Consider the following 26262-nt stretch of genomic DNA (forward strand, 5'->3'; position numbering starts at 1 on the left):
TGGCGGTCACGAACAGAGGAATCAAGAAGAATATTGAAAAGACACAGAGAGATAGAAGACCTAAAGAGAAAGCAAAAGAAAAAAAAGAGAGAGAGAGAGAGAGAGAGAGGAAAGAGAGAAAGTAAATGTAATAATAACGATTAAAAGTTTAAGTTTAACTTTTAAAATACTTATCTTGACATTTATCAACTTTCATTTAAAAACGTCTTATATATATATATTTTAGTACAAAATAATATACTTTGTTTATAATTTCGAATAGAATTGTTTCAAAATATTGCTTTAACTCTGTTTTTTTTTTTTTTTTAGCTTTCGTTGATATTTGCTCGTCATTTCGATAAAAAAAATTTCGAAGATAAACGACAACGACAACGACCGACAACGCCGACAATGACGACACGACGACTACGACGAAGACGACGACGACGAGAAGAGACATATAAGAAAAGGAATTGAGATCGACACAAAGGGGAATGAATAGGAACTACTAGTGGAAGAAGGCAGATGCTCGTTTTCAGGATCGGAAAGCGAAGAAGAGATGAACAAAGAATACCAACAAACACACACGGGGCCCGTTCGTTCGTTCGTTCGTTCTCTTTACCGGGCAAATATATATCGCGGCACACAAAGAGACGAGAGAGAGAGAGAGAGAGAGAGAGAGAGAGAGAGACGACAACCAGTTTTTATCTATCATCGCTGATCACTGATACAACTAATAGAACTAGACCGGTGCTCGTTTTGAAATAATTACCGGCACCTATCGTTTCCTTTATCTTTTTCTTTCTTTCTTTCCTTCTTTCTTTCTTTCTTCTTCCTCTACACTTTCCTTTTGATTTTTTCTTTCTCGTTTTTTTTTTCATTCTCTCTCATTTCGCTTTTCTTTCCTTTTTTTTCCCTTTCCCAGCTAGTCTTGTTCAGGTAGTTGACGAGAAAAAAACAAGGGCAGAGGCATGCTTTCTCCCTTTGTCGGTTGAGAGTAAAAGAGAGAAAAAAAAAAGAAGTTGTTGAGAAAAAGGTGTGTTCTCTCTCTCTCTCTCTCTCTCTCTCTTTCTCTTACCCTCATTGAAAAAAGAAAAAAAAAAGTACAGAATAATTATAATATAAACGACAATTAAACGCGCTCTTTTATCGAGTAAATAATCATTTTTTGAGGATCAAGTACGATTAGAAACACATTCGATAATGATATGATATATATATTATATATATATACAAATATATATATAATATATCGACGTAACACGTATGTGAACGTAGATAATATTTTCTTTTTATTCGTAGATTTTTTTTTTTTAAATAACATCAACTTACTTGTTATTATTACAGTACGATCGTACATCGATGGATCTTTTATCTCCATTTTTTTTTCTTTTTTATTTATTTTTCTTCTTTATACTCTCGTCTTTTTTCATACTTTTCTTATTTTATTCTCATTCTCTCATTCTCTCATTCTTCCATTCTCTCTCTCTCTCTTTCTCTCTCTCTCTCACTCTATCACTCTATCACTTATCATTCCCCTTTTTATTCTTCGGATATATAATCATTTTCACGCAAGGGAACATACGTACATCTCACACATACAATACACCCTCATTGTGTTCTGTCTTCTACCTCCCGCCCCCTCCCCCTAACATTTTCCTTCATTTCTTGATAATTGTGCAATTTGTTTTTTTATATTATTTATATTATTCGTCCGTTCGAAAATACATGGAGTCAATCGTCTAAATGTGTGTTGTGTCTTTTTTTTCTCTCTTTCTCTCTTGCAACCTTGTGTAAGTGTTATTTATGATGACAACACATTTGTTCTGTTGCCTCTTTTGCGTTTCTGTTTGTGACTTTTTTCAAATATTATACATATGTGTATAGATCGTATATGTATACATATATATATTATATATATATATATATATATATATATATATATATATATATACATATATATATACATATATATATATAATATATAGCGTGCGCAAATGTATGTTTTCATATTTTGTGCAAGAGTAATGTGTACGATAAACAAACGTCGTACTCTCTAGTCTCTAAAGATAGAAATTAAATCTGTATAGCTTTGGTCGAATCGTAGCATTTTTATTTTGTACAAATTTAAATATGTGTATATATATATTTATTTATTTATTTATTTAATTAATTTTATTTATTTATTTATTTATTTATTTATCTAATCTATTTACTTATGTATATAGACGTTTTGGACTAAAGTCTAAAAAGATTCCGTCGTAAGAATGAAAGCTCTGCCATATTATTTTTTTTTTTTTCGTTTATGTAGATTAACACGTTTTTTATGCCACTATTTCACAGTATCTCTTACTCGTGGATATAACAAAAAATAATATGTATATATATATATATTATTATTATAAATTTATAATATAAATTTATATTATATATACATATATATACATATGTATATATATATATATATACACACGAATATATATATACATATATATATAACTTATATCGCAACTTCAAAAGCGTCTCTAATAACTTTTTAAATTATATTTTCATTCATCAATAAGAGTTGCAACTCTTAAGAATAGAACAGAATTGTCAAAAGCGCAAGCTTTTGAAAAAATAAATAGAAATAATATTAAAACGAATTATTCTCTTGAGTTTTTCGCTTTTAAAAGGAAAAATAAAAAAGAACAATTTTTTTGTTTACTACATGCAGCAAGAACGAAAAGAAAAGAAAAAAAAGAAAACAAAAGGATTATTAAATTAATTAACTTCTCTCGATAGCATTTCGTTCATCTCTAGTTGTATCACGTATTAATGAAAATTTCTAATTGATACACGACATTTATTCGGAATGTTCTGTGACAGAGTGTTGTGTGTGTGTGTGTGTGTGTGTGTGTGTGCAAGTTCTTTTTTTTTTTTTTAATTACTTTAATATTGTAGCGTACAAAGCATATCTTCTTATTATTATTCTTTCTTTCTTTCTTTCTTTGTATATTTGTGCGTTAATCGAAAATATTTCCTTCGCTGCGAAAGTTACTATTAAGCATATAAAATTCCCGAAAGATTTTGCGACTGATCAAGAACGTTCCTTTATTTTTATTTTTTTTATTTTTTTGTCGCTGTGATTGAACTCATCAAATGTTATTATTATAAAACGTGTTAATCTCAAAGAAAGTTAGAATGTTTGGGGGGAAGAAAAAAGAAAAACGAAAAAAAAAAGAAAGAAAGAAAAAAATTATGAACACATTTTTGTAAAAGGATAGCTGATTTCGATCAATCGCATTTTCTCTAACATCGGATGTCACTATTTTTTATCAATTTGTCCAAAGTCAAAGGCGATATATATATATATATATATATATATATATATATATATATAATATATATATATACAGAACGTTATATGATTGATGACAAGATCGAGAAAATAATATATGTATCTTAATCCAAACAAATTAATGAAGAATTATAAATCGAAATATTTAAAAATGAGAACTCGCATGATACAAAAATGATTTTAATCTAACGAATAAAAATGAAAACTTTAAAGTATTAAGAGAAGAAGGGCGATATTATAATTTTTACTGTTTTAATTGAACTTTTCTTTTTTTTTTCCTTTCTTGCTTTTTCTTTTCTTTTCTTCTTACTTGCTTTCGTTTCAGGAAGGGATCAGAATAATTGTTATCACGATAATACCAGCAATCAGATGACATCCTATATATTATTTAAACATCCTCGCGCCTGTGTTCTCTGTATAATCATCTTTACATTACTTTCTTACCCTGTTTCGTCCCGAGGATCCTTCGAGTAGAAAAGGTGATCCTTTCCCTTTTTTTTTTTTCATCATCAGTCACACCTTATTACATATACATACGTACAATGTCAAACATGACAACATAATGCTCGCTAATTTAATGGAATATTTAAGAACATATACATATATATATATATATATATATATATATATATATATATATATATATTTATATATTTATATATATTAGCACGAAGAGCGGCGTTCCTTCTTCTGGGGAGAAGTTAACGCGCGACGATCACTTGTGGCTGGCTTTTTCTTCTATATTATTTTTTTTCTTTGTCTTTTTATTTTCCTTTCTTCTTTCTCCTTCGATGTTGTGTTGTCTCTATTTCTTTTTCTTTTTTTTTCTTTTTTTTTATTTATTTATTTATTTTTTTTTTTTTTTTATTATTTCTCTTTTCTTTTTTTTCTTTTTTCCTCACGCATACTTACATGCATCATACCATATCCTTGCAAGCAGAAGACACATATAGATACATACATACATACAAAGAGACTCTTCTCATACATACATACATACATACATACATACATACATACATACATACATACATACATACATACATCATACATGCATGCATACATACATACAATCTCGCATGTACAACATACCCTATATACAGAAGATCGTGAATTGCGAATAAATGACAACTTACTTGACTAACTTAGATTGCGACGGTACGTGTTGTTCTCGTTTTAGCGAATAAAACTGCTGTGCGAATCTTCCTTCTTCTTCTTTTTTTTTTTCTTTTCTTTTATTTTCTTTTCATTTTTTTCATTTTCGTTTCTCTTTTTCTAATATACCCGCAGTGCGTGAACTTCCAACACATTTCTTGTTCACAAGGTGGTAATGATTATTATTCGAGAACATAAAAGAACGTGCGCTGAATACATGTTCAATATATCTACATATATACAGGAAGAGAGAGGTCCAGGGATAGATAGACGAAGAGGACAAATAGACAGAAGCGTACGCACGTGTAGCATGTGTAAGTATGTTAAAAAGGATGTGTTTGTATGTATTTGGAGTGATAGAGTGCAATGTGTGATTCGTTATGGTCTAAAATTAATTAAGATGAAAGATAATGTGTATTGTGTATAAATATAAATATGTGTATGTATATATATATATGTGTGTGTGTGTGTGTATCGTAAATCAATCAATGAATTTTTAATGATTTTTTCTTACGTTATTTGTAGTTCGTTTTAAACTACCCTCTCTCCAAAAAAAAGAGAAAAAAAGAAAAAAAAAAGAAAAGAAAAATTGATAGGAAACATTATCAATTTGTTTTTCAAATGACTTTCTTACATTTAGACGCTGTTAACGAACCACAAAGCGCACTTACACACTTACAGAGATTGTGCTATCTCTTAATCACTTACAATTGTACGCTACGAGAGAGAGATTACAAACGGAAGAATTAGTTAGAGTCGCAAAAAAATAAAAGAACCTGTTCGTTCTTCTTCGAATAAGATTATTATATATAATACGGAAGGGGGGGAGGGGTGTTCCTTGCTACCTGTGCGAAGGTTCTATTAAGAATAGGGATAATGAAAAATGCTAACATGTCTTTTGCTATTTTATCCAGAAGCGTACGAGCCCGATCACCTAAGCGGTCTTTTCGAGAGACTCCACACGACTGAGGGGCGATCAAGAGAAGATTATTATCAATATCAATTCAAGATCTCCACGGTTAAACAACGAGTGCTTTAGAATTACTTCTCGATCAACGCGATAACAACAAAGTTTAGTATAAAAAAGCTTTCACACCTTCGTATTGAAAATAACGGATACTGTATGCGGTATTTTATTTCTTTTCTCAGCACGAGCGAGCCCCGAGACATACCACTTTGGTGATAGTGAATCGAGTAAAATCGGATGGACCATATATATATATATATATATATATATATATATATATATATATATATATATTGATGAATTAGCTGAGAGTTTCAGAAGTTCGTTTATCCTTAAGTTTTTTCTGGATTTCTTTTACTCTGACCGTTCGGAGCCCAAGGTCACAACGAATGATAATCGCCTAAGACGAGTCCACTGTGGTAACTCGTATGCGACGTCGACATCCCCATAGAACCCATTCCCTGATAGGCTCCCATTCCCATACCGTTCATCGACATGGTATTCATGCTGTTAACGCCCTGCATCGTGTTCTGTAACATCGTCGAAGGTGCCATCGGGCTTAGGCCACCCATAGAAGGTGCTATAGCACCCATCTGCATTGACGTGGCCGTGTGAGGAAGCGACTTCTGCAGATCCGCCGAGGTGGGCGTGCCTATCAGGTAATCCTATGAACATTTTAAAGACGAATCCTTTCGCGATTATGGATCGGACATATTTTTTGGGGGAAACTGGCCTGATAGTCTCTTTTTCTTTTCGTTAAATTCTTTTTTTCTTCTTTTTCTTTTTTGTTTTTTCTTTTTTCGTTTTTTTTTTTTTTTTTGCTACGACCGAAACTATTCGCCAAATATTTTGTGACATTTAATATGCACAGATAATAATAATAATAATAATAGTAATAATAATAATAATAATAATAATAATAATAATAATAATAATAATAAACAACAGTGATATTCGAATAGTACCAGTCGTAGAAGTAATTCTAATTAAATAAAAGAAGAGGGACAACTCGAATGTTATATTTACACGGACCATAGAATACAACGTGGAAATAGTAAATGTAACCGTAGATAAATTTGCTTTAATATCCATACAATTCTGCAACTATAAAAACCTAAGATGAGTTATTACCTGAGGGCTATAATACTGCATATAATCAAGTTGGCTCTTCTGTTGAGCACAGCTTGGCGGCGGCGGTGGTAAGGTCGCCGTTGGATGAACAAGACCATGGGTACCATGTGCACCAACCTGAAGATGATGTTGCAACTGATGATGGAGGTTTCTCTTGTCGTCGCCACTCTCGCTGCTGGTGTCATGATGTTGCATATGATGGGTGGGTGTATGCGGATGACTCAGACTTGTGCCGTGAGTCTGATGATAGGAGTGAGGACTTGAGACCGCAGCGGGAGGTGGTAATTGGTACATACTAGACGTTTGTTGGTGTTCAACCATTTGTTGTTGTTGTTGTTGTTGTTGTTGTTGCTGTTGAACGGCACAAGCCGACGGTTGTTGTTGTTGTTGCTGTTGTTGCTGAACGACGGATTGTCTTTTGGCTTCGTCGCCAGACTCGCTACTTGAGTCACCAAGACCACCACCATGGGTTTTGTCTTCCCTTTGACCGCTGGAAAAAAAAAAGCAAAGAAAAAAAATCCTTGTATAAAATTTACATTAATTCTTGCATCTAGACATTTTAAAAGTCTGTTCTATGTATAATTTATATATATATATATATATATATATATATATATATATATATATTGAGAGAGAGAGAGAGAGAGAGAAAATAATTTTCAAAACGATCTTATTCTTATTAGATTATATTATTTAAAAATTAACATTTAAAAGAGTAATTGTGAATGTGTAAGTATTATTCAAGGAGAATCCAAGATAGTAACGCGAAACGCAGAACCCATGTGTGATCAGCAATGAATCCGAACGGGGAGAATGTAGAAAGTATCGAAATAATATCGAATAAGATAATACCGTTGTCCGTGTGTAAAATACGAAGAAAAGGGTACTTGAATCCCGTGTACTTGTGAATTAAGGGTATATAGAAAGAAAAAAAAGAGAGAGAGAGAGAGAGAAATCGCAAAGTGTACATGTGGTATATACATGTACGTGTCTATGTGAGAGAGAGAGAGAGAGAGAGAGAGAGAGAGAGAGAGAGAGAGAGAGAGAGAGAGAAGGGAATGGAACAACGAAACGAAGAGACGAAGAAAAAAAAAGAGAGAGGCACTTTGGACATCTCGTAAACTCAATTTAGCAAGCTGGACCTCCTCGAAGTCTCGAAACACGTGGGACCCGAAGTTCCTGGCTTCGTGGCTGGCTGACTGCTCTCTCTCTCTCTCTCTTTCTCTTTCTCTTTCTGCCTTTCTTATATTCTTTCCGTCCTTCTCTTCTTCTACATTCTTTTCCTCGCGCTCCTTCGCGCATCCAGGTACACGAGCAATCGTTAAGCACTTGTTTTACAAGTCGTTTAGACATGCCCGCCGCGATACGGCTCTGTCGCAAGTGCCTCGACACTTGTCTACGGGGTGTTTCAAGAACCGGTCTCCAGAATCAACCTTAGATGCTACTGCCAATTGATAAGATAGACAGAGAGAGAGAGAGAGAGAGAGAGAGAGAGAGAGAGAGAGAGAGAGAGAGAGAGAGAGAGCTTGCGATTCTCATTGAGGAATAAAAATGGAGGATGATTCGTTTGGTTAATGAATGACACTATCTTACAAACTTGACGTGTTAAATTTTATTCCAAAAAAAAAAAAAAAAAAAGAAGGAAAAAAAAAGAGACAGAGAAATAACATGAAGAGTCATTTGTTTAAATATAATCGCTTCTACTATCAAGGATAATTTGATTTCAAACGAATTTATATTTATTGTGCTGAGAGAGAATGAGGGGGTTGGGGAGTTATAAGGGATTAGGGAGGGAGCAGAGAGGAAGGAAAATTTAAATGATGTCGAGGAGACACAAAGTCGTAATGAAGTAATAAATTTACTAAGTGACACACAAGTCAAAAATATAGAAATATTCCATCATGATAATTTATTTTCTATCAAATCATCCAAATAATAATTGATTGGCGATCTTGAATATAAATATTACGAGGGGAAATTATAGATCGAGTTTTATTATTACTGGCACGTATACAGAAACGTGTTGTAAACGCGCGAGCTTTAAGAATGATTGACAAAATAGTGCCAGAAGAGAGGAATATTACGACGACATATGCACTTTCGGTGCAGCCAAAAACACGAAGATCGACCGATCCATCCATCCATCCATCCATCCATCCTCGAATATTATAATAACAATAATAATAATAATAATAATAATAATAATAATAATAATAATAATAATAATAATAATAATAATAATAATAATAATAATAATAATAATAATAATAATAATAACAATAATAATAACAACAACAATGAATGAAATTTTTGAATCTTGATTTCTGTATGTATGAAACGAGTTAATTAATTGATCGAATCATCACAGATTTTAAAAAGGTCCCAGCATGGAGGCGACACGCATGGCAAATGCGAACCGTTTACAGATTTACGGAATCAAAGACTCTAAAAGAAATTTCATGACGAGCTATCGCTTGTGTCTTCGTTAAAATTCAAATTCTGGAATCCACCACCGCTGGTGGTGTCCGCGATGGAAACGAGATGTTAGGATGCGATTCGTCGAAGATCCCACGAGAGAGAGAGAGAGAGAGAGAGAGAGAGAGAGAGAGAGAGAGAGAGAGAGAGAGAGAACAAGAAGAGGAAGAAAATAAAAAAGAAAAAAAAAAGAATAAAATTAACGACGTTGAACGTGGTTGGTTTTAGGGATGGTTCAGGTCGAAGAAGACGGGGAAAGACGCAAGCACGATAAATCTGTTCGGCAGGTGAAAATCTCGTCGTACGGTCCCACTCTTGGATAGGACGTTCAGAGAAGAATTATTTCCAGGAGACTCTTGTGCCGAGGAGATGAGATCCCTACATGTGAACAAGAGAGACAGAAGAGAGACAGAGAAAAGACAGAAGAGAGAAAGAGAAAAAGATAGCAAAAGTTGTTCGGTGGTGTTTGTAAAACTGATGATGATCGTGATGGTAGTAGTTGTGCGTGCTCTTGCTGGTGTCTTTTGGAGACGCAAGTTTCATGCCACCCGTTGTATAGCAGAGCCTATAACCCGACGGAGGTGTCCCCAGGTATGCCTTATCCGTCCAAGGATCGCGCAGTAAATTTATCCGCATTGCACCAAGCCAACGGAAAGAACGAAGCTCTTTCGGGCATTATTATTTTCATTAGGATTTGTGACTCATCGCGTGTAGGAGACATTTATTTCGTGCTCGTTCCATGAGACACCTACTACTACTACTACTACTACTACTATTACTACTACTACTATCACTATCACCACTCCCCCCCACCCTGGACAAACTTAAGAAAAAGAAGAACACAGAAAAAGAATCATCAATATTGACTTTTTCTTTCTAAACTATCCATTTTTCTTTCATCTTTTATTTTTATTCTTTTTCTCCTTAGAAAGCAAAAAAGAAATAAAATAATAATAATAATAATAATAATAATAATAATAATAATTATAATTATAATAATAAAAATAAAATACTTTACCAATTAATGATCTATAATAATATATAATCAATTTGATTAATACAATTTCTAGGGCAGCATCTAATCCTGCATTATATTTTTTGTACTTTTATTCGCGTTTCACGTCAACTTTCTTTATACGATTCGATGTTACGAAAAAAAGAAAGAAAGAAGAAAGAAGAAAGAAAGAAGAAAAAAAAAGAAAACTTAAATTATACATTTAATTTTCAGGTAATGGCGAAGCTCGAGGAGTGATTTAAATCCCTGATAGAGATTTTATGGCATAAGAAGATGTAGAAATACGATTAGTTATAATAATTTCTCGGCAGAGTTGAGGAAAGAGAGAGAAAGAGAGAGAAAGAGAGAGAAAGAGAGATAATGATCGAAGACTTAGGTACTTGATTTTTTTAATCGTTAAGTTTATAAAAACAATAACATTTCTAAGTTCAATCGAGCATAACGATTTGTTCGAGTTATCAAATAAGAAATGTTCATTGTTAATAAACGAGGTACATGTAGAATGAAAATATTAAAAATAAAAATAGAAAAAAAAAGAAAGAAATAAAAGAAAAAGAAAAAAAAATAATACGAAAACTATAATCGTCATGTTTTATAGATGAACAATTGAAAAATCCATTTTCTATAATCAAATATAAATTTTTATATATATATATATATATGTGTGTATGTTTTGATCAAACAAATTAATTTATTTCCACATCTAAAATAAGTAAAGGAAGCATGGAAGAAAGAGCACACATGTTGGCGCAGTGTGATACACGATTACCGAATATTTATCACCCTTTGGGAGTAGAGAAATTGGATGGAAGATTTAACAAGAGAGGAGAACATTACGAGGGATCTTCACAACTTTGACCCCCAAGGTCGACTCTCTCTCTCTCTCTCTCTCTCTCTCTCTCTCTCTCTCTCTCCTTCTTTCTTTCTTACTCTCTTTTGGACGATATCGCGAACAGGTTCGAATAAAGTGTAGGACAACGCAAGGGGGCGACAGAACCGATATAATCCGATTTTACGAGGAGATTTCTCCCTGCAAGAGAGGAAGGGGGAAGGAAAGAGAGAGAGAGAGAGAGAGAGAGAGAGAGAGAGAGAGAGAGAGAGAGAGAGAGAGAAAAGGGAGATGTTATCTCAAGAGTGTTCCCCTACTCTCTTGGCGTGTCCCAAGCGATATAAACTTAGACGCGAATTAGTGGGAATCGTGCGATCCGATAGCATCTCATTTTGCAGGAGAAGAGAGAAGAAGAGAGGAGGTGAGGAAGAAGAGGTGGAAGAAGAGAAGAAAAGAGGACTTGTGTTATGGTCAGAAATTTATCCAGAAATGAAATTACCAATTATACTAATCCCATCTAACGCCGCGTTCATGTTTCTTACATGCGAACGTTATCGGACTTACTTACTTTTATACTTCTATATATGTCACACAATACAAAAACTTTCTCCAATAATTTCTGTTTCAACAAAATACGACCGTACTAATCTTTTAGATCTGATATACCGATTACATCTATTTTGTTTCCTTTTGTTTCTTCGTTTCTGTTTTTCTCTTTTGTTTTTCAAAGAATTCAATGCTCATGCGGAACAATTTTATTTATAAATCTATTTTTATATTTCAGTATGTATCAATTAAATTATTAAGAAAATAATGATAGAGCAAGAGAAAGAGAAAGAGACAGAAAGATAGAGAGAGAGAGAGAGAGAGAGAGAGAGAGAGAGAGAGAGAGAGAGAGAGAGAGAGAGAGAGAGAGAGAGAGAGAGAGAGAGAGAGAGAGACGATGAAAGATCGAAATCCTCCAACAGAGTATTTTGACATTTTTGTCTAAAGACTTCTCTAGTAAAGTCAAGCAGATAGAAAGTTGTAGAATGGTAGCCAAGAGAGTTAAGGGAATGAAAGAGATAGACAAACAAAGAGAGAGAGAGAGAGATCAGAGATTTCGACTTCTATTCTGGTCGAGATGCGATCCGATTGCGCTCCTTGCTGCGTTAGAAACGCGAGACAATATTATTAGACTCCGCTTGAGAACGAAAAGAGAAGGTTGGAAGAAGAAGAAGAAGATGGAGGAGGTGAAGGAGAAGAGTAAGAAAGAAGATGGGTGACCCTCTACGTACTATGTTGTCAACTGTTTGAATCGATGCTGCCAAGACGATTAATTTTAAGTGATAATTGAGCAGCGAATTGAATCGTGTCAGTGGTATTATATATTATATAGTTGTATGAAGCTCCTTTGAAACCTGATAACATTGATATTCATTTTAGCTTCCATATCAGACGCCCTCTCTAGGATTAATAAAATAACACTAGGGGAGGAAGGAGTAGTGGTTAGTATATGATAAGCAGCAATATGCTTATCAAGTCATTTGTTTTCACTTGACCAATGTAAGGTAGTAGTAGTAGTATCAGTAGTAGTATCAATAGCAGTAGTAGTAATAGTAGTAGTATCAATAGCAGTAGTAGTAGTAATAGTAGTACTAGTAGCAATAGTAGTAGTAATGTACTAATAGTAGTAGTAGTAGTAGTAATAGTGTAGTGAGTAGTAGTAGTAGCAGCAGTAGTAGTAATAGTGTAGTGAGTAATAGTAGTAGTAATAGTATAATGAGTAGTAGTGGTAGTAGTAGTAGTAATAGTGTAATGAGTAGTAGTGATAATAGTAGTAGTAACAGTGTAATGAGTAGTAATGGTAGTAGTAGTAGTGTAGTAATAGTGTAATGAGTAATAATGGTAGTAGGAGTAGTGTAGTATTAGTGTAATGAGTAATAATGGTAGTAGGAGTAGTGTAGTAATAGTAGTTAGTTGTAGTAGTAGTAGTAATAATAGTAGTTTGTTGTAGTAGTAGTAATAGTGTAATGAGTAGTACTGGTAGCAGTAGTAGTGTAGTAACAGTAGTAGTAGTAGATCTCTTTTTCACGCTTATTTCTTTTCTTTTCCCATAGGATTTAACAGCATACACAGGTCCCACAGAGAGATTGTCACGACTTTAATACACCATATAACAGGATAAACCTTTTAAAGTAGAAGAGGACTACTAAGAGAGAAAGAGAGAGAGGGGAGAGGAGAGAGAAAAAAGGTGCATCACATATGATTCTTATAGGAAGGAAAGTAAACTTAAAAATTGGTTCTCTTGTTTGTCGCTATAACCGTAGAGAAATATGGAGAATTTTTTCTTGAGCATACCTCTCTAAAGATCTGGACTATACGAAAAAGAGAGAGGGTGAAAGAGAAACAAACTTCCTCCTCTCTTTTTACCTATGCACGGCAGGTGAGCCTCTCTACGAGTACCAGTAGAAACATCACCACAGCAAGAGCAGTAGCAGCAACAGCAGCAGCTGATTCCATAACCAGATACGGAAGAATTTCTTTGGTCTAAGATAATGGGAAGGGAATAGTCTCTCTCTACCGTGTACACATTCGAGCTAACTTCTGTTTACAAACTCCGCAGGACTCATCTCCTGATCCTAGACCTCGTGTGCCCGTGGTTCCTTTTCCATTTTCCTTTTACCTGAACGAACAATTTCTTCCCTCCTCCTCCTCCTCCTCCTCCTCCATGTCTATTCGCATTCTCTTGCGAAACGTCAAAAGAATATTGCTCGAATATTATTCCGAATTTCTTTTTTTGTTTTTTGCCGATTTTAACAAACAAATATTCCTCCTATTCTTAGTCTTATAATCTGGAGGATGGGCAGGGGAAGGGAATTAACGTTGCCAAAAGGTATATGTATAGTAAATGATGATAACTACCTGTGAATAATCCTATGTTAAATCGCATTATTTATCATACGAATCAGTTAACTCGCATCGGTTTTTCAATTTTGACAGGAAAACTAAGTTACTTTCGAAAGAAACAGGTAAAAACGCCAGAAACTTGGCGGTCAAACAACACGCAGAAGAATCGAGAGAGAGAAAGAGAGAGAGAGAAAATGTTAAAACGCTTTTGGTGTTTTAGAATTCTTTAATCCGGATTAAGGTGAACCTGCCACTCGGTAGTCCTTCCCAAAGGATAGATATCTACTCCATTGTCTCGTTAATATCTTTAACTTTCTTACCAATTTTTATTATTATTTTTTTCTCTCTGTGTGTTCTTTTTCAATCAAAGGCATTTATAAATTTCTCATATATATATGGAAATTGTTATATTTTTATAATTTAATGAATGAATGAATTTTTTGTTTTTTTTTATCATAAATAAACGATATTTTTATTCTAGATCGAAATATATGAAAATTTAATAGCAAAATTAAATGAAGAAGAACAATAATTCATGATATATATATATATATATATATATATATATATATATATATATATATATATATACAAACATTTATAACAATTTGAAAAGTTACCGAGCCAGTCTCTACTTTGGCAGTAACATGTAAGTAGTACTTGAAGATCGGCAAGGAAATGAATGGCGCGCCATGGCGTTATATCTGACTGATTTGACGTTATTCAACAGGAATTGCACGTAGGAATGCGTATGCCAAAGAGCACACACGCACGAGGAAGAACGTGCCAGGGAATACGAGTTTTCGTGCCAGACGTCGTTTAGATTCCCTCTTCCTCCCCCTCCTCCTTTTCCTCCTCCTTCTCCTCAACCTCCTCCTTCTTCTTGTATTCTCTCGTTGAGAAGGCAAAATGCGCACCGTAAAACTCGGAGATGGCTCTCGAAACGTCTTATATATATATAAGATATATATATATATGTTCGGCGCTGCCACGCTTTTATATCTCTTCCATATTATCTGTTAAAGGTACTCATATAAATAGGTTTCGCATAGATTGAGTGTAACAATTAAAAACATTTATCACCGGTGATAAATTTTCATCTATAAACGAATCATCTCTCTAATACAGGCATCTTTTATAAATCCATTATAAGCGCATTAGAACAAAATTTGAAATAAACCCTAAGAATATCTTCATTTTTATTAGTATTTAATACCATCGACTTTCTAGAGAGGAATTAAATAAAACTATCAACGATTAAACGTTATAAAGTCTCTCTCTCTCTCTCTCTCTCTCTCTCTCTCTCTCTCTCTCTCTCTCTCTCTCTCTCTCTCTCTCTCTCTCTCTCTCTCTCTCAAAATATTTGCTTTTATAAGATTTTGAAAAGGATGGAAGAAACATTTATTATCAAGGGATATGTGTTTAGTTCGTGCTAAAGCATTAAATTAGAAAAAAAAAAAAAAAATTATATTATAGATAAAATTAGGAGAGGATAAAGAGATTAGTCTGGCCTCAAGGAACCATCACTAGCCGTTAAGTCGGATAGCCTCGATATTATACGATTAAGTCATCTGGCACTATTGTGCAAACTCTGACGAGATGGACGAGATTTCTTTGGTAGAGATCTGTCTCAAGGAATATTTGCTTTAATGTCTTCTGGGCGACATGCAATTTCCTCTACTCTGACATGAATTTCCTCATCGTATAGCCTAAAAACTTGGAGACAGTTACGAAGAAGATTCTCATTTGTTCGTTCGTTCGTTCGTTCGTTCATTCGTTCGTTCGTTCGTTCAAGGATGTTTGTTACTCCGTCAGAATACAAGTTATAATACTTCTCTCTCTCTCTCTCTCTCTCTCTCTCTCTCGCTCTCTCTCTCTCTCTCATTGCCTTAGAGTATGAAAACGCATACGATCCCATCAGGATCAGATCCAAATTAACTTGCTCTAAATAAAACGCAATACGCAATTCCATCAGCCCCCTCCCCCAACACCCATTTGTGCTATTTCAAATCATTTTCTGTTTTAGGAACATTGATTCATCAAATGAATCAATCATATCAAACCTACAAACTTTCGTTATATAATTATAATCAGCGAGCTTAATAATCCGTACCTCGATATGTCTCACTGTCAAAGAGTGTCATATTTTCAACGAGTCTGGATAGATTTTTTCTTTTTTCCCTTCCACCCTCCCCCCTCCCCATATAGAGCAAAGCTTCATAGCGTTCGGAGAAAACAATTCAATGGTGTAAGGATACATCTCTTAACGAAAGAATATTAGAATTGCTCAATGATCCTCTTTCTCCTTTATTCACGCAGTTAAAACAAGCAACGAATTATTTAAAACAAACAAGAAAAAAAAAGAGAAAAAAAAATGAAGAAAAAGATAGTAAATTAAATCCAAAGATTTAATGGTTACATTGGACTCACTTAAATAATAACAATAATAACAATAATAACAATAATAATAATCGGACGACGTGTGTTTGATTTAAATTATCGCCTATCTATCGTTCTTAGCAAAACAAATAATACGCAAATTTACGACGAAGATAAAAGGAAAAATCAAAAATAATTTATCTTACTAGCCAGACGTAGGAGCAAAGAAAAACAACATCAACATCATCATCATCATCATCATCATCGTCATCATATCGGCGATCGTTCGAATTATACATATATGCGTCGATGGGGAACACAAACACACACAACACACACAAACACGCATGATGATGATGATCATCGGCATCATCATCATCATCATCATCCATCCGTACACGAAGTAAATTCTGGGAATGTGCGTGCATGAATGAATGCCCCCTCTGTCCCCTTATTCGCTTCTAAAAAAGAGACGAGGTACATAAGCAACGATGGGGAAAGGGAGAAGAAGAGGTAGTGGTGGAGAAGGAGAGGCAGAAGAAGAAGAAGAAGGAGAAGAGACGAAGATGAAGCAAAGAGAAAGAGAGAGTAGAGGATTGTTCTTTTTCATGACGAGACTCCGCACGAGGCGGGCCCTTTTGGTCCTTAACGTGCGCATATGTGGCCTCCCTTCTTTCTCCCTCGCGTGGCCTGTCAGATTTGACGTGGTCTTCTTTAAAGCGGCTTTCCACGGAGGGGAAGAGAGATTGAGAAAGAGAGAGAGAGAGAGCCCTATTCGCCTTTTTTGTTCTCCCAAGTCCGAAAAATGGCCGAGGCAAAACCCAACATGGCCGGTCCCGTCGTCGTCGTCGTCGTCGTCGTCCTCCCTTTTTCGACGAAAAAGGGGATTGCCGACCTTCCCTTCCATTCCCCTTCGCACCCCATTCCCCTCTTTCTCTCTTTCTCTCCCGCCGGAAGAGACCCTGGACCACGCGTCCTCACAAATGCACATTCACCGTCGCGACGTGTGTACTGTAATCTTTTTTTCCCTTTCCTCTCTCTTCTCTCTTTCTTTCTTTCTTTCTTTTTCTTTTTTTACTGTTGTGCATGCACGGTCCTCTCCTCTCTTCTCCATTCCTCACCTGGTCGTTCCCTCTCTCAATCTTTCTGGAATTGTGCATCGTCGAATGTAATCTGTTCCAAACGCACTGTCCCACATGCGAGAGACTTTCGTACCGAACAATGTTATAATATTATCAGATGTTATAATGAATTTGATAAAGAGTACATTACGATTGGGAATTTGCAATATGAACGAAATAGATATTTAATATAAATCCACCATGTATTTTTGATGTAACGCAACAAGATATGGTGAATATATAACGATAAACATTCGTATGTGATCGATACTAGTTGTGTTATTCTAATAACATGATGAAATTGAGGAATGATATAATTACAAGAAATGTATTAGCTTATATCCTGGGGTATTATAACCATTGTATGATTCTCTAGGCCATATGATGTCATCAGTTTTGAAGTATAGACAAAGTCACCGAAAGAGTAACACCACGTGGGTTATTTTGGTCCAATATCTTCTGTCACTTTGAGATAGTCTTTTGAACGTCGACCCAAAGACGATGACATAACTAGGCCAAGACGACGCCAGTGTTAAGATCTTGATTGATCGAAACGTTAAGGTCAACGCCTACTATTTCCTTTAGCCAACTTTGGATTATTAAGGAAGTTAGTTAAAAAAAAAAAAGAAAAAAAAAAAAGAAAAAAAAAAGAAAAAGAAGAGGATAATTTTATCGAACAATGAAAAAATATCACGAGCTTTTTAAACCTTCTACTTCGTCGTTTTTTTCTTCTTCTTTTTCTAGAAACAAATTCAAAGAAAATTTCAATGATCGACTGGTGCTCATTTGGAAAATCCAAAGGAAACGACAAATGGGAAACGTTTGGAGGTAGGTCTTCTGTGTTCGCGGAATGGTTTGTGGATGTCATCGGCGCGGTCCGCGAGACACGTTGACAAGATAGGGTTCTCTGGTTTCAGACACGCAGAGCGCGCTACTCAGACACCGTGCATGCTGTAACCGTAAACCAGGCGCTGCTGAAGCTGCTGCTTGCTGATGCTGCCGCTGCCGCCGCCGCCGCCTCTGCCTCTATACAGTGTGTCGTTCCTACTTCACGGGACACAGTGTTCGTAGCTATTTTGGGGACGTCAGCGGCACGAGAACGATATGTACATACGAATTTCTCTCTCTCTCTCTCTCTCTCTCTCTTTCTCTCTCTTTTTTTTTGCCTGACTTGGACAACACGTTAGCCTTATTCGGCAAACACTAAAACTTACTCAAAGCCCATAAACATCAATGTAATGATGATGTAAATGTCGATCGATGATAAAGTAAGTTTTCCAAAACTTGTTCGATTAACACACGTTGAGAATGTCATCGATAGTCATTCAATATTGACAACTTTATTACAAATATTTGTAAGATTTCTTTCAGAGAGTGAGAGAGAGAGAGAGAGAGAGAGAGAGAGAGAGATGACATTTCGAAAATTCTATATATACTTTCTAACAAACGTTTTACACCTATTATATCTCATCCAATGAGAAAGAGCATGATTACATTTATCTTGTAACTTTTATCTACAAATATTTATGATAGGTATTATTAAGATGATTTCTAATAAAATCAATCGGATACTTATTTAACGCGTTAACGATAGTATGATGGTATTAATGAAAGATTATGATACATAACATAATTTTGTTGTGTTCATTTAAATGTAAACTTTTGGATATCGATATGTTTTCTCGATAGGAGAGAATTTACATTGAAATTATGCCAAGAAGATGAATCCCCGCAAAGGTAAAAGCAAGAAGTTTAGTTTTACTGTTCCAGAGCAAGGAGAGAAAGAGAGAGAGAGAGAGAGACTAGAGTACACTCCTGTTATAGCTCGAAGAATGGCTAGCCGGATGGCCACAACCGGTAGCGTGGGTTGCCACCGCGATTCCTTCGATACGTCGACGATCACGAGATCGATTTCCATCAAAGTCGATGTGTCGAGGAGCCACGATATATCACCGATCGACTTCCATCAAAGCCAAAGCGCGCTGAGGGAGGAGAGAGAGGATACACCTCTCGTCCCTGTTTCACCTATCTAGCGTTCAACTCTCCAGAGAGCACGTTTTTCTTCGCGATGTAAGATGAATCATAGCTTTTTCTTTACGTCTCTACGTCTCTACGTATCCTTTCATAATAATATAATACACAGCTACTACTTCTTGCCTAATATTATATACAACGATCATCTAATATATTTTTTTTTTATCTTTTTATTTATTTATATATTTATCTTTTTTTTTTCTTTTTCATCTTTTTTTTTTTTTTTTTTTTTTTTATCAATGATCCCGGGAACTTCATTACTCATTTCATAACTCGTTGGCCTTTGCCTAAAGATATTGAAACTTTATAGTAACCATAATTGACATCACTGCAAATTATAACGTATTAAAGTGTATAAAGTTGTAATTGAGAGAAAATAATTCCTGAGCAAAATGTGGTAAAGCAGGCGCCATTTAAAAGTATCGTACGAATGGCGAGGTAAAAAGCGAGAGCTACTACTACACTTTCTCTCTCTCTCTCTCTCGCTTTCGCCCCTCTTATGTTAGGGTCTCAAAACTCCCTAGGTTTTCAGGAAGAGTCAATATTGGTGCAGCCACCCACGTCCAACCCTTGGCAAGGACCCGACTACTATTATCTGTCTCTCTCTCTCTCTCTCCTCCCCCTTCTCGATAGAACCTATACTTTTTTCCTTTCAATACTTCTATCTTTATCTCACTCTATTCTACCTCCTCTCTCTCTCTCTCTCTCTCTCTCTCTCTCTCTCCCTCTCTCTCGCTCTATCTCAGCCCTCGCACACAGCTGTCCCTTTCTACATCCGGGAAGTGCTATCTATCTATCGTCTTCTCTATCCCTTCCTTGAAAGCTTCGATTTAACCCTCCCTCCCCCAACCCTCATTTTATCCCTTCTATCCCTTTCCCCTCCTCTCCACATTTTTCCGCGCCCACTTCATTTTTCTCTCATTCCAACCCCTCATCCCCCCTATATCTCTTTGTGTCTCCCATAAAGATGTCTCAACGTAATTAAATGTAAATACCGTTGATGGTCGCTTAAAGAATTACTAATAATCGAGCCGAATCAAAACTGATAAGACAGAGAATATAATAAGAAAGAAATAGAAGAAAAATCATTATCCGTCGAAAACAGAAGAATTGTAACAGGAGAGATCGTGCTTTATAAATATGCTGTATTACTATGAGAAGCAAAACAAAAAAAAGAAGCAAGAAAGAAAGAAAAAGGAAAAAAAAATAAAAAGAAAAATTAATGCGGCTCTCTCTCTCTCTCTCTCTCTCTCTCTCTCTCTCTCTCTCTCTCTCTCTCTCTCTCTCTCTCTCTCTATTGCGATCCTTTCGATCAGTTTGCGTAGTCCAATGACAAGGAAGACAAGGGGATGAAACGAAAATGAGGGTGAAGTTGATGGTAAAAGAGGGATAAAGAAAGAGAGAGAAAGAGAGAGAGAGAGAATAAGAGAGCGAGACAGACTAAGAGGGCGTTGGTGAGGGTGAGGGTGAGGGTGAGTCTATGTAGGACGGGTACATTAGCAAACTTTTGTTGACACTGAGAACAACGCGGCGAAGCCATTACTGGCTGCTACGACCACGCAGGATGACAACGACGACGACGACGACGACAATGACGACGACTACTACGATGATGCCCATATAACTCAACGATGGCTCATCCTGCCAAGAAATCGATTGCAACGAAGACGAAAGCCACGTCGGAAGATGGCTGAAGAATCGTTTAATTCTACATAGTCCATTAACTACATAATATCCCAATAATCATTTATTTGAATGCATAGATTAAATACCTGATATAATGTGATTTTTTGAGAAATATTGAATTTAAAGTTTTTATTGAATCATTTTTCAAGTTCGCGCGCGCGCGCGCGTGTGTGTGTGTAAATAAAATGATATTATGAATGCGTTAAAGGAGATACATTATAAAAGTATAATATATTTAAAAATATTTTCATACGATCATAATACAACAAAGATTATAATATTAAAAATGCAACAGAAGTGTCATACATAATATCAGATTTTGGAATGCATTCATAAATATTTTTAAATGCGATTATCGCTTAACTTTTTTCTTTGCGCTATCCCAAGAAAAACGTTGAAGTTTAATTTATCATTATTATTATAATTATTTTGTATCCATTTATTATTACTATTATTATTACTTTTCTTTTCTCATTTTAGCATGACGTAAAACAAAAATAAAAGGGCCCAAATTTGAAATCGACGGCATCTCACAAAGAAAAAGGGAACATCTTTCTTTCTTTCTCTCTCTGTCTCAACATTATTTATCTTTGGCATCCTTAATGTTGTTCTTAACCCTTGAAGTCAAAAGAAACGGACCGATCGGGATCGGACTTTGCAGAGAAGATCACTGAAGGTACGGAAATGCAGAAGGAATAACATGTTTTGAGAGGGTAATAAAAGTGTTCGGAAGCATCGTAACCATGACTTGGGACAAAGAAAACTGGATCGGCCATTTCCAAGTATGAAAATTGTTAAAGGATGAAAGAAAAAAAGAGAGAGAGAGAGAGGTAAACAACTAAATGTATACTTAGATCTCTCTCTCTCTCTCTCTCTCTCTCTCTTTCTCTCTGTCTTATTTTCAATTATTTTTTATAAAACAATAACGGACCAATGAAATACATATATATAATAAATGATAATTTATTTTCTTCCAGGAAAACAAACGGAAGCATTCGTGGGATCGATGATTTTACAGCGAATCGAATATGAGTCAGATGAAAAAGAAAGATTACAAATGGAAAATGTTGATGTGTATATCAGATAAGAGAGAATCAAAGAACGAGAGGGATGGTAGAAGGGGTGGGTGTGGGAGTGGAGGAGATCGTTCCTCCTTCGAAGAGAAGGAGGGGAAAAAGAGAGAGAGAGAGAGAGAGAGGGAGAGAGAGACTGCATAACTCAATTGTTTACGTTTCTACGTTGCAGAGATAAAGAGAAGTCTCAGCATCCTCCGTTGTAATAAAAAGTGCAGACACAGCTACACTTCGTGAAATGTATAAGACCGAGGAGAAACGAAGAGAATATACGACGAACCTAACTACGAATACTACGGACAAAGTAAGAAGAGAGGAGGATGAGAGATCATTGGAATAATAAAAGACAATGCGTTGTCTCTCTTAAAGCTGCGTTCTAAAAATGCGTCTTCTCTCTACGTTCTGAGTTCACTAGAACAATACATATAAGCAGCACTGAGCTCTGATAGTATCCGATAACATAAAACGTGCGAAGCTAACGGAAGAGTCCAACTTTGTTTTCAAAATGTTAAGATATGAAAGATGCTGATCAGAAGATTTGAGATGGCGCCGTTAAAGAGTCTAGACCGTTCGTTCGTGTTCTTATCACAAATACGAGACGACGTGGTCCTTGTGTTATTTATTTTTCAAGCGATAAAAAAACTTTGCGATTATCGTTTAAAACAATCATTACATGATACCGTGTTATTTAATCTAAAAGTAAATCGTTAGAACAATTTTCTAATATAATTTTTCATCTAAGAAATTTAAAATATAAAGAATGATCGATTGTTCGTTCGTTTGGTCCAAAAGTAAATCTCTATAATAAATTTTCCAATATAATTTTCTCAGAGAAATTTAGAGCATGAATAATGATCGATTTTCCTTTCATTTGATCCAAAAGTAAATTACCTATAATAATTTTCCAATATAATTTTCTCCAAAAAATCTAGAATATAAATGACGATCTATTTGGATATAACGAACGGAAAAAAAATACTTCATCGATATTTTAATAAGAAACGTGTAAATGATAGAGGAAGAAATTGAATGAAAAGTCGACGCGGCGTCAAAGTGAAAAAAGTCAAACGATTTAATGGAGATACCCAAGGGAGAATTAATACCACCATGGACTGGATATATGATGTCTCTTGTATGTTGGCAGACGCCCACAACAAGACGCCCCTGTCCCAAGGGACAACGCGGGACTAGTGCGTTATCATCATCGATATAAAATAACTACAGGAATGGCGACTTTAAAAGCGTTACCCATCACTAAGTGTCTGTTTTTTAATAATAGATCACTATGAGAGATCAAAATCGTATTACCATTATAATGAACGTATAAACGTCGTTTCTAAAAGCGATGATTTTCATTTTCATGAAAAAGACGCGATCGTTGAACAAATATTGAATACAGTACTATAATAAAGAGGATAGTAATAAAATAGGAAAGAAGATGAGGTGAATGGAGAAGGTGAGTTAGAAAGAGAGGGGGGGGGGGATTGATGAAACATTGTCTCTATGTCGATACAGAGGAGGAAGGGGGAGAGATAAGGAAGACAAGCAATGAAAGTATATAACGTGCGTTGTAGGGGTGGAAGCTTTGTGGGATTTCCTGTAATTAATATGCCAGGAATGATGTCCTGGCGTATCCAGGATATTCTACTACTATAACAACCAGTACACGAAAAGCTATTGGCAGGACACTAGACTATCTCTCTTTCTCTCTTTCTTCTTCTTTATCCTCTTCGTCTCTCTCTCTCTCTCTCTCTCTCTCTCTCTCTCTCTCTCTCTCTCTCTCTCTCTCTTTTTCTCTAGACTGACCGTCTCTCTTTCTCTCTCTCTCTCTCTCTTTCTCTCCCTTTTTTTTGCTTTCGACCTCGCTTGCTTTCGTTCATGGGAATATACAGAAGCCATAAGAAATTCGATACGTTTCTTGTGGCGTGACGTGGTACGGTGGTGGTGTATACCGTGCCGACTGACTTTACCATGATGGTGCTTCCCACTTCCTCCCTTTGGCAAACTCCTTCTTCTCTTTTCTATTTCTCTCGCAAATACAGGAGAAATAAGCTCTGTCCTAACCACTATTCGCATCGATGAGTTACTTCCAAAAGAAAAAAAGTCGTCATGACTCCCATATAACCTCTATGGTTAGATAAGAAGAACGTTATTACTGCAAGCGCAGTACTCTATTTGCAGAAAGTCTTCTCGTTCATTCATAAAACAAGGAAACCATTTGAAAGCACACCATCGAGAATCTAATACTAATAGTATTATCGATTGAATGATTATTAATCACGAAAATACGTTCGTTTCTTAAACGAATATCTATAACTTTTTAATAGGATTTGTATTATATTTATTTATTTATTAATCCTTTGAAGGCCATGAACGCATATATGACGTTTAACGAAAGCAATCGGTATGTGACTATGGACGCATATATGCGTCCATAGTTTATCAATTCTTTCGACCATTTCTCGCGTTTGAGATAATTTCAAGTTAATCCCTTGCGGTAAAATAACAAATTGAACACTCGTCATGTGACTACAATTACTATTGAATATGACAATAATTAATACAGTTAAAAATGTTTAATGTATTGGAATCTGATAATATCGTATCCTCTTTCTTTTCGTAAATATCACAGATCATTATCACATATTGTTTACCGTTAGAACTACTAGATACAAGTCACAAACAAATTTTGTTAGTCAGTCGGATTTCATTCTTGTAAATATTAAGTGTAAACAACGATTATTATACTTTTACTAAAGGAAATAGTTGTTGAAATATTTTTACTAGTTAGTTATAAAATAAACACCATAATGGATGGATAATCACAATTCTATCCAAATAAATAATATAATTTTAATTAACAATATGTATAAATCGTAATATGAAACATATTTTTTGAAATAAAAATTAAATGGTTATTTCATGCACAATTTTTTCACGATTAAATCGTACCGAAAAGTGATTAAGATACGATTTACATGTTAATATATAGAATAAAATAATTAATTAATTCTTGTATCATTTAAATAGTCACACTTTTGAATATTCAATCGATGAAATTAATATTAACGAAAAAAGTATTCCTTTCCCAATTGATCGAAACTGCCAGCGCTTTCTTGCTTCTGCCGAGATTATTCAGTACTCAAAAGGGTTAATCGAATATCTATAATTTTTTAAATAGTATTTGATCGTTTATATTTATTTATTAACCCCTTGAGTGACGTGGACGTCATATATGCGTTTAACAAAAGCGATCATTGTGTGACTATGGACGCATATATGCGTTTATCAATTCTTTCGACCATTTCTCGCATTTGAGATAGTATCGAATTAAGATATGATTTACATGTTAATATATTGAAAATAAAATAATTAATTAATTCTCGTATCAATTAAGTAGTCGAAGCTTTTTACGTATTCCTATCGACGAAGTTAACATTAACGAAAAAAGTATTTCGTTCACAGTGATCAAAACCATTAATAATGAATGCTTGCTTACGCAGAGAGTATTCAGCACTCAAAAGGGTTAATCGAATGTCTATAATTTTTTAATAGAATTTAATCGTTTATATTTATTTGTTATAAATACAACAATTTCGTCAAGATTACTGTGTATATAATTAAATTCCATCGATAAATATTTTCAAAAGTATATTCGACGTATCATCGGACAGAAGAACGGGCAGAAGAAAGATACGAGAGAGAAAGAGAAAGAGAGAGAGAGAGAGAGAGAGAGAGAGAGAGAGAGAGAGAGAAACGTGAACGTGAACGTGAACATGAATGTGAACGGAATCACGCGACGTGGGAGATGCGATGAGTAAACGCAAGAACAAGAACGAAAAGGAAGGAAGGAAGGAAGGAAGGAAGAAGAAGAGAAGGATGAGGAGGAGAAGGAGAATTAGGAGGGGAGGAAGAGGAGGAAGGAGAAAGAAGAGAAGGAGAGAAGAACGCGTTATAGATGTGCTGTTACAGGGCCTTTGAATTTGGTCGGTCGTTTCTAAAATCGGATGTAGAGCAACGACCTTCGAAACAACACGAAACTACAGAAGAAGAAGAAGAAGAGACGACTCCTACGCATTTTCTCGCTGCTCGTTTTACGATGCGACAGCTGAGATTCTTGAGAGTTGAAGTTGGTAAAGTCGGGGAAATCAGAGTCGCGGTAAGTATGTATATAAACTTTTGGTAGTAG

The 26262-nt window shown here is 35.1% G+C and overlaps 1 protein-coding gene across 4 annotated transcripts in view; it reads right to left on the bottom strand.

Annotated features, from left to right (window-relative positions):
* Nucleotides 1–3684: 3684 nt before the first annotated feature.
* The window catches only part of LOC124431037 (homeobox protein SIX2-like), a 35160-nt gene continuing 12582 nt past the window's right edge, over nucleotides 3685–26262 (bottom strand). For all 4 annotated transcript variants that reach the window (XM_046978399.1, XM_046978401.1, XM_046978397.1 and 1 more), the window contains 2 exons: nucleotides 6573–7062; nucleotides 3685–6106 (listed from right to left, as the gene is read on the bottom strand). In XM_046978399.1, coding sequence (XP_046834355.1) covers nucleotides 5822–6106; nucleotides 6573–7062 — 775 coding nt within the window. In that variant the 3' untranslated portion in view covers nucleotides 3685–5821. The remainder of the gene's footprint in view (nucleotides 6107–6572; nucleotides 7063–26262) is intronic.

The sequence above is a fragment of the Vespa crabro genome, chromosome 20 (genome assembly GCF_910589235.1).
Source record: "Vespa crabro chromosome 20, iyVesCrab1.2, whole genome shotgun sequence".
In the NCBI taxonomy this organism is placed as follows: Eukaryota; Metazoa; Arthropoda; class Insecta; order Hymenoptera; family Vespidae; genus Vespa; species Vespa crabro.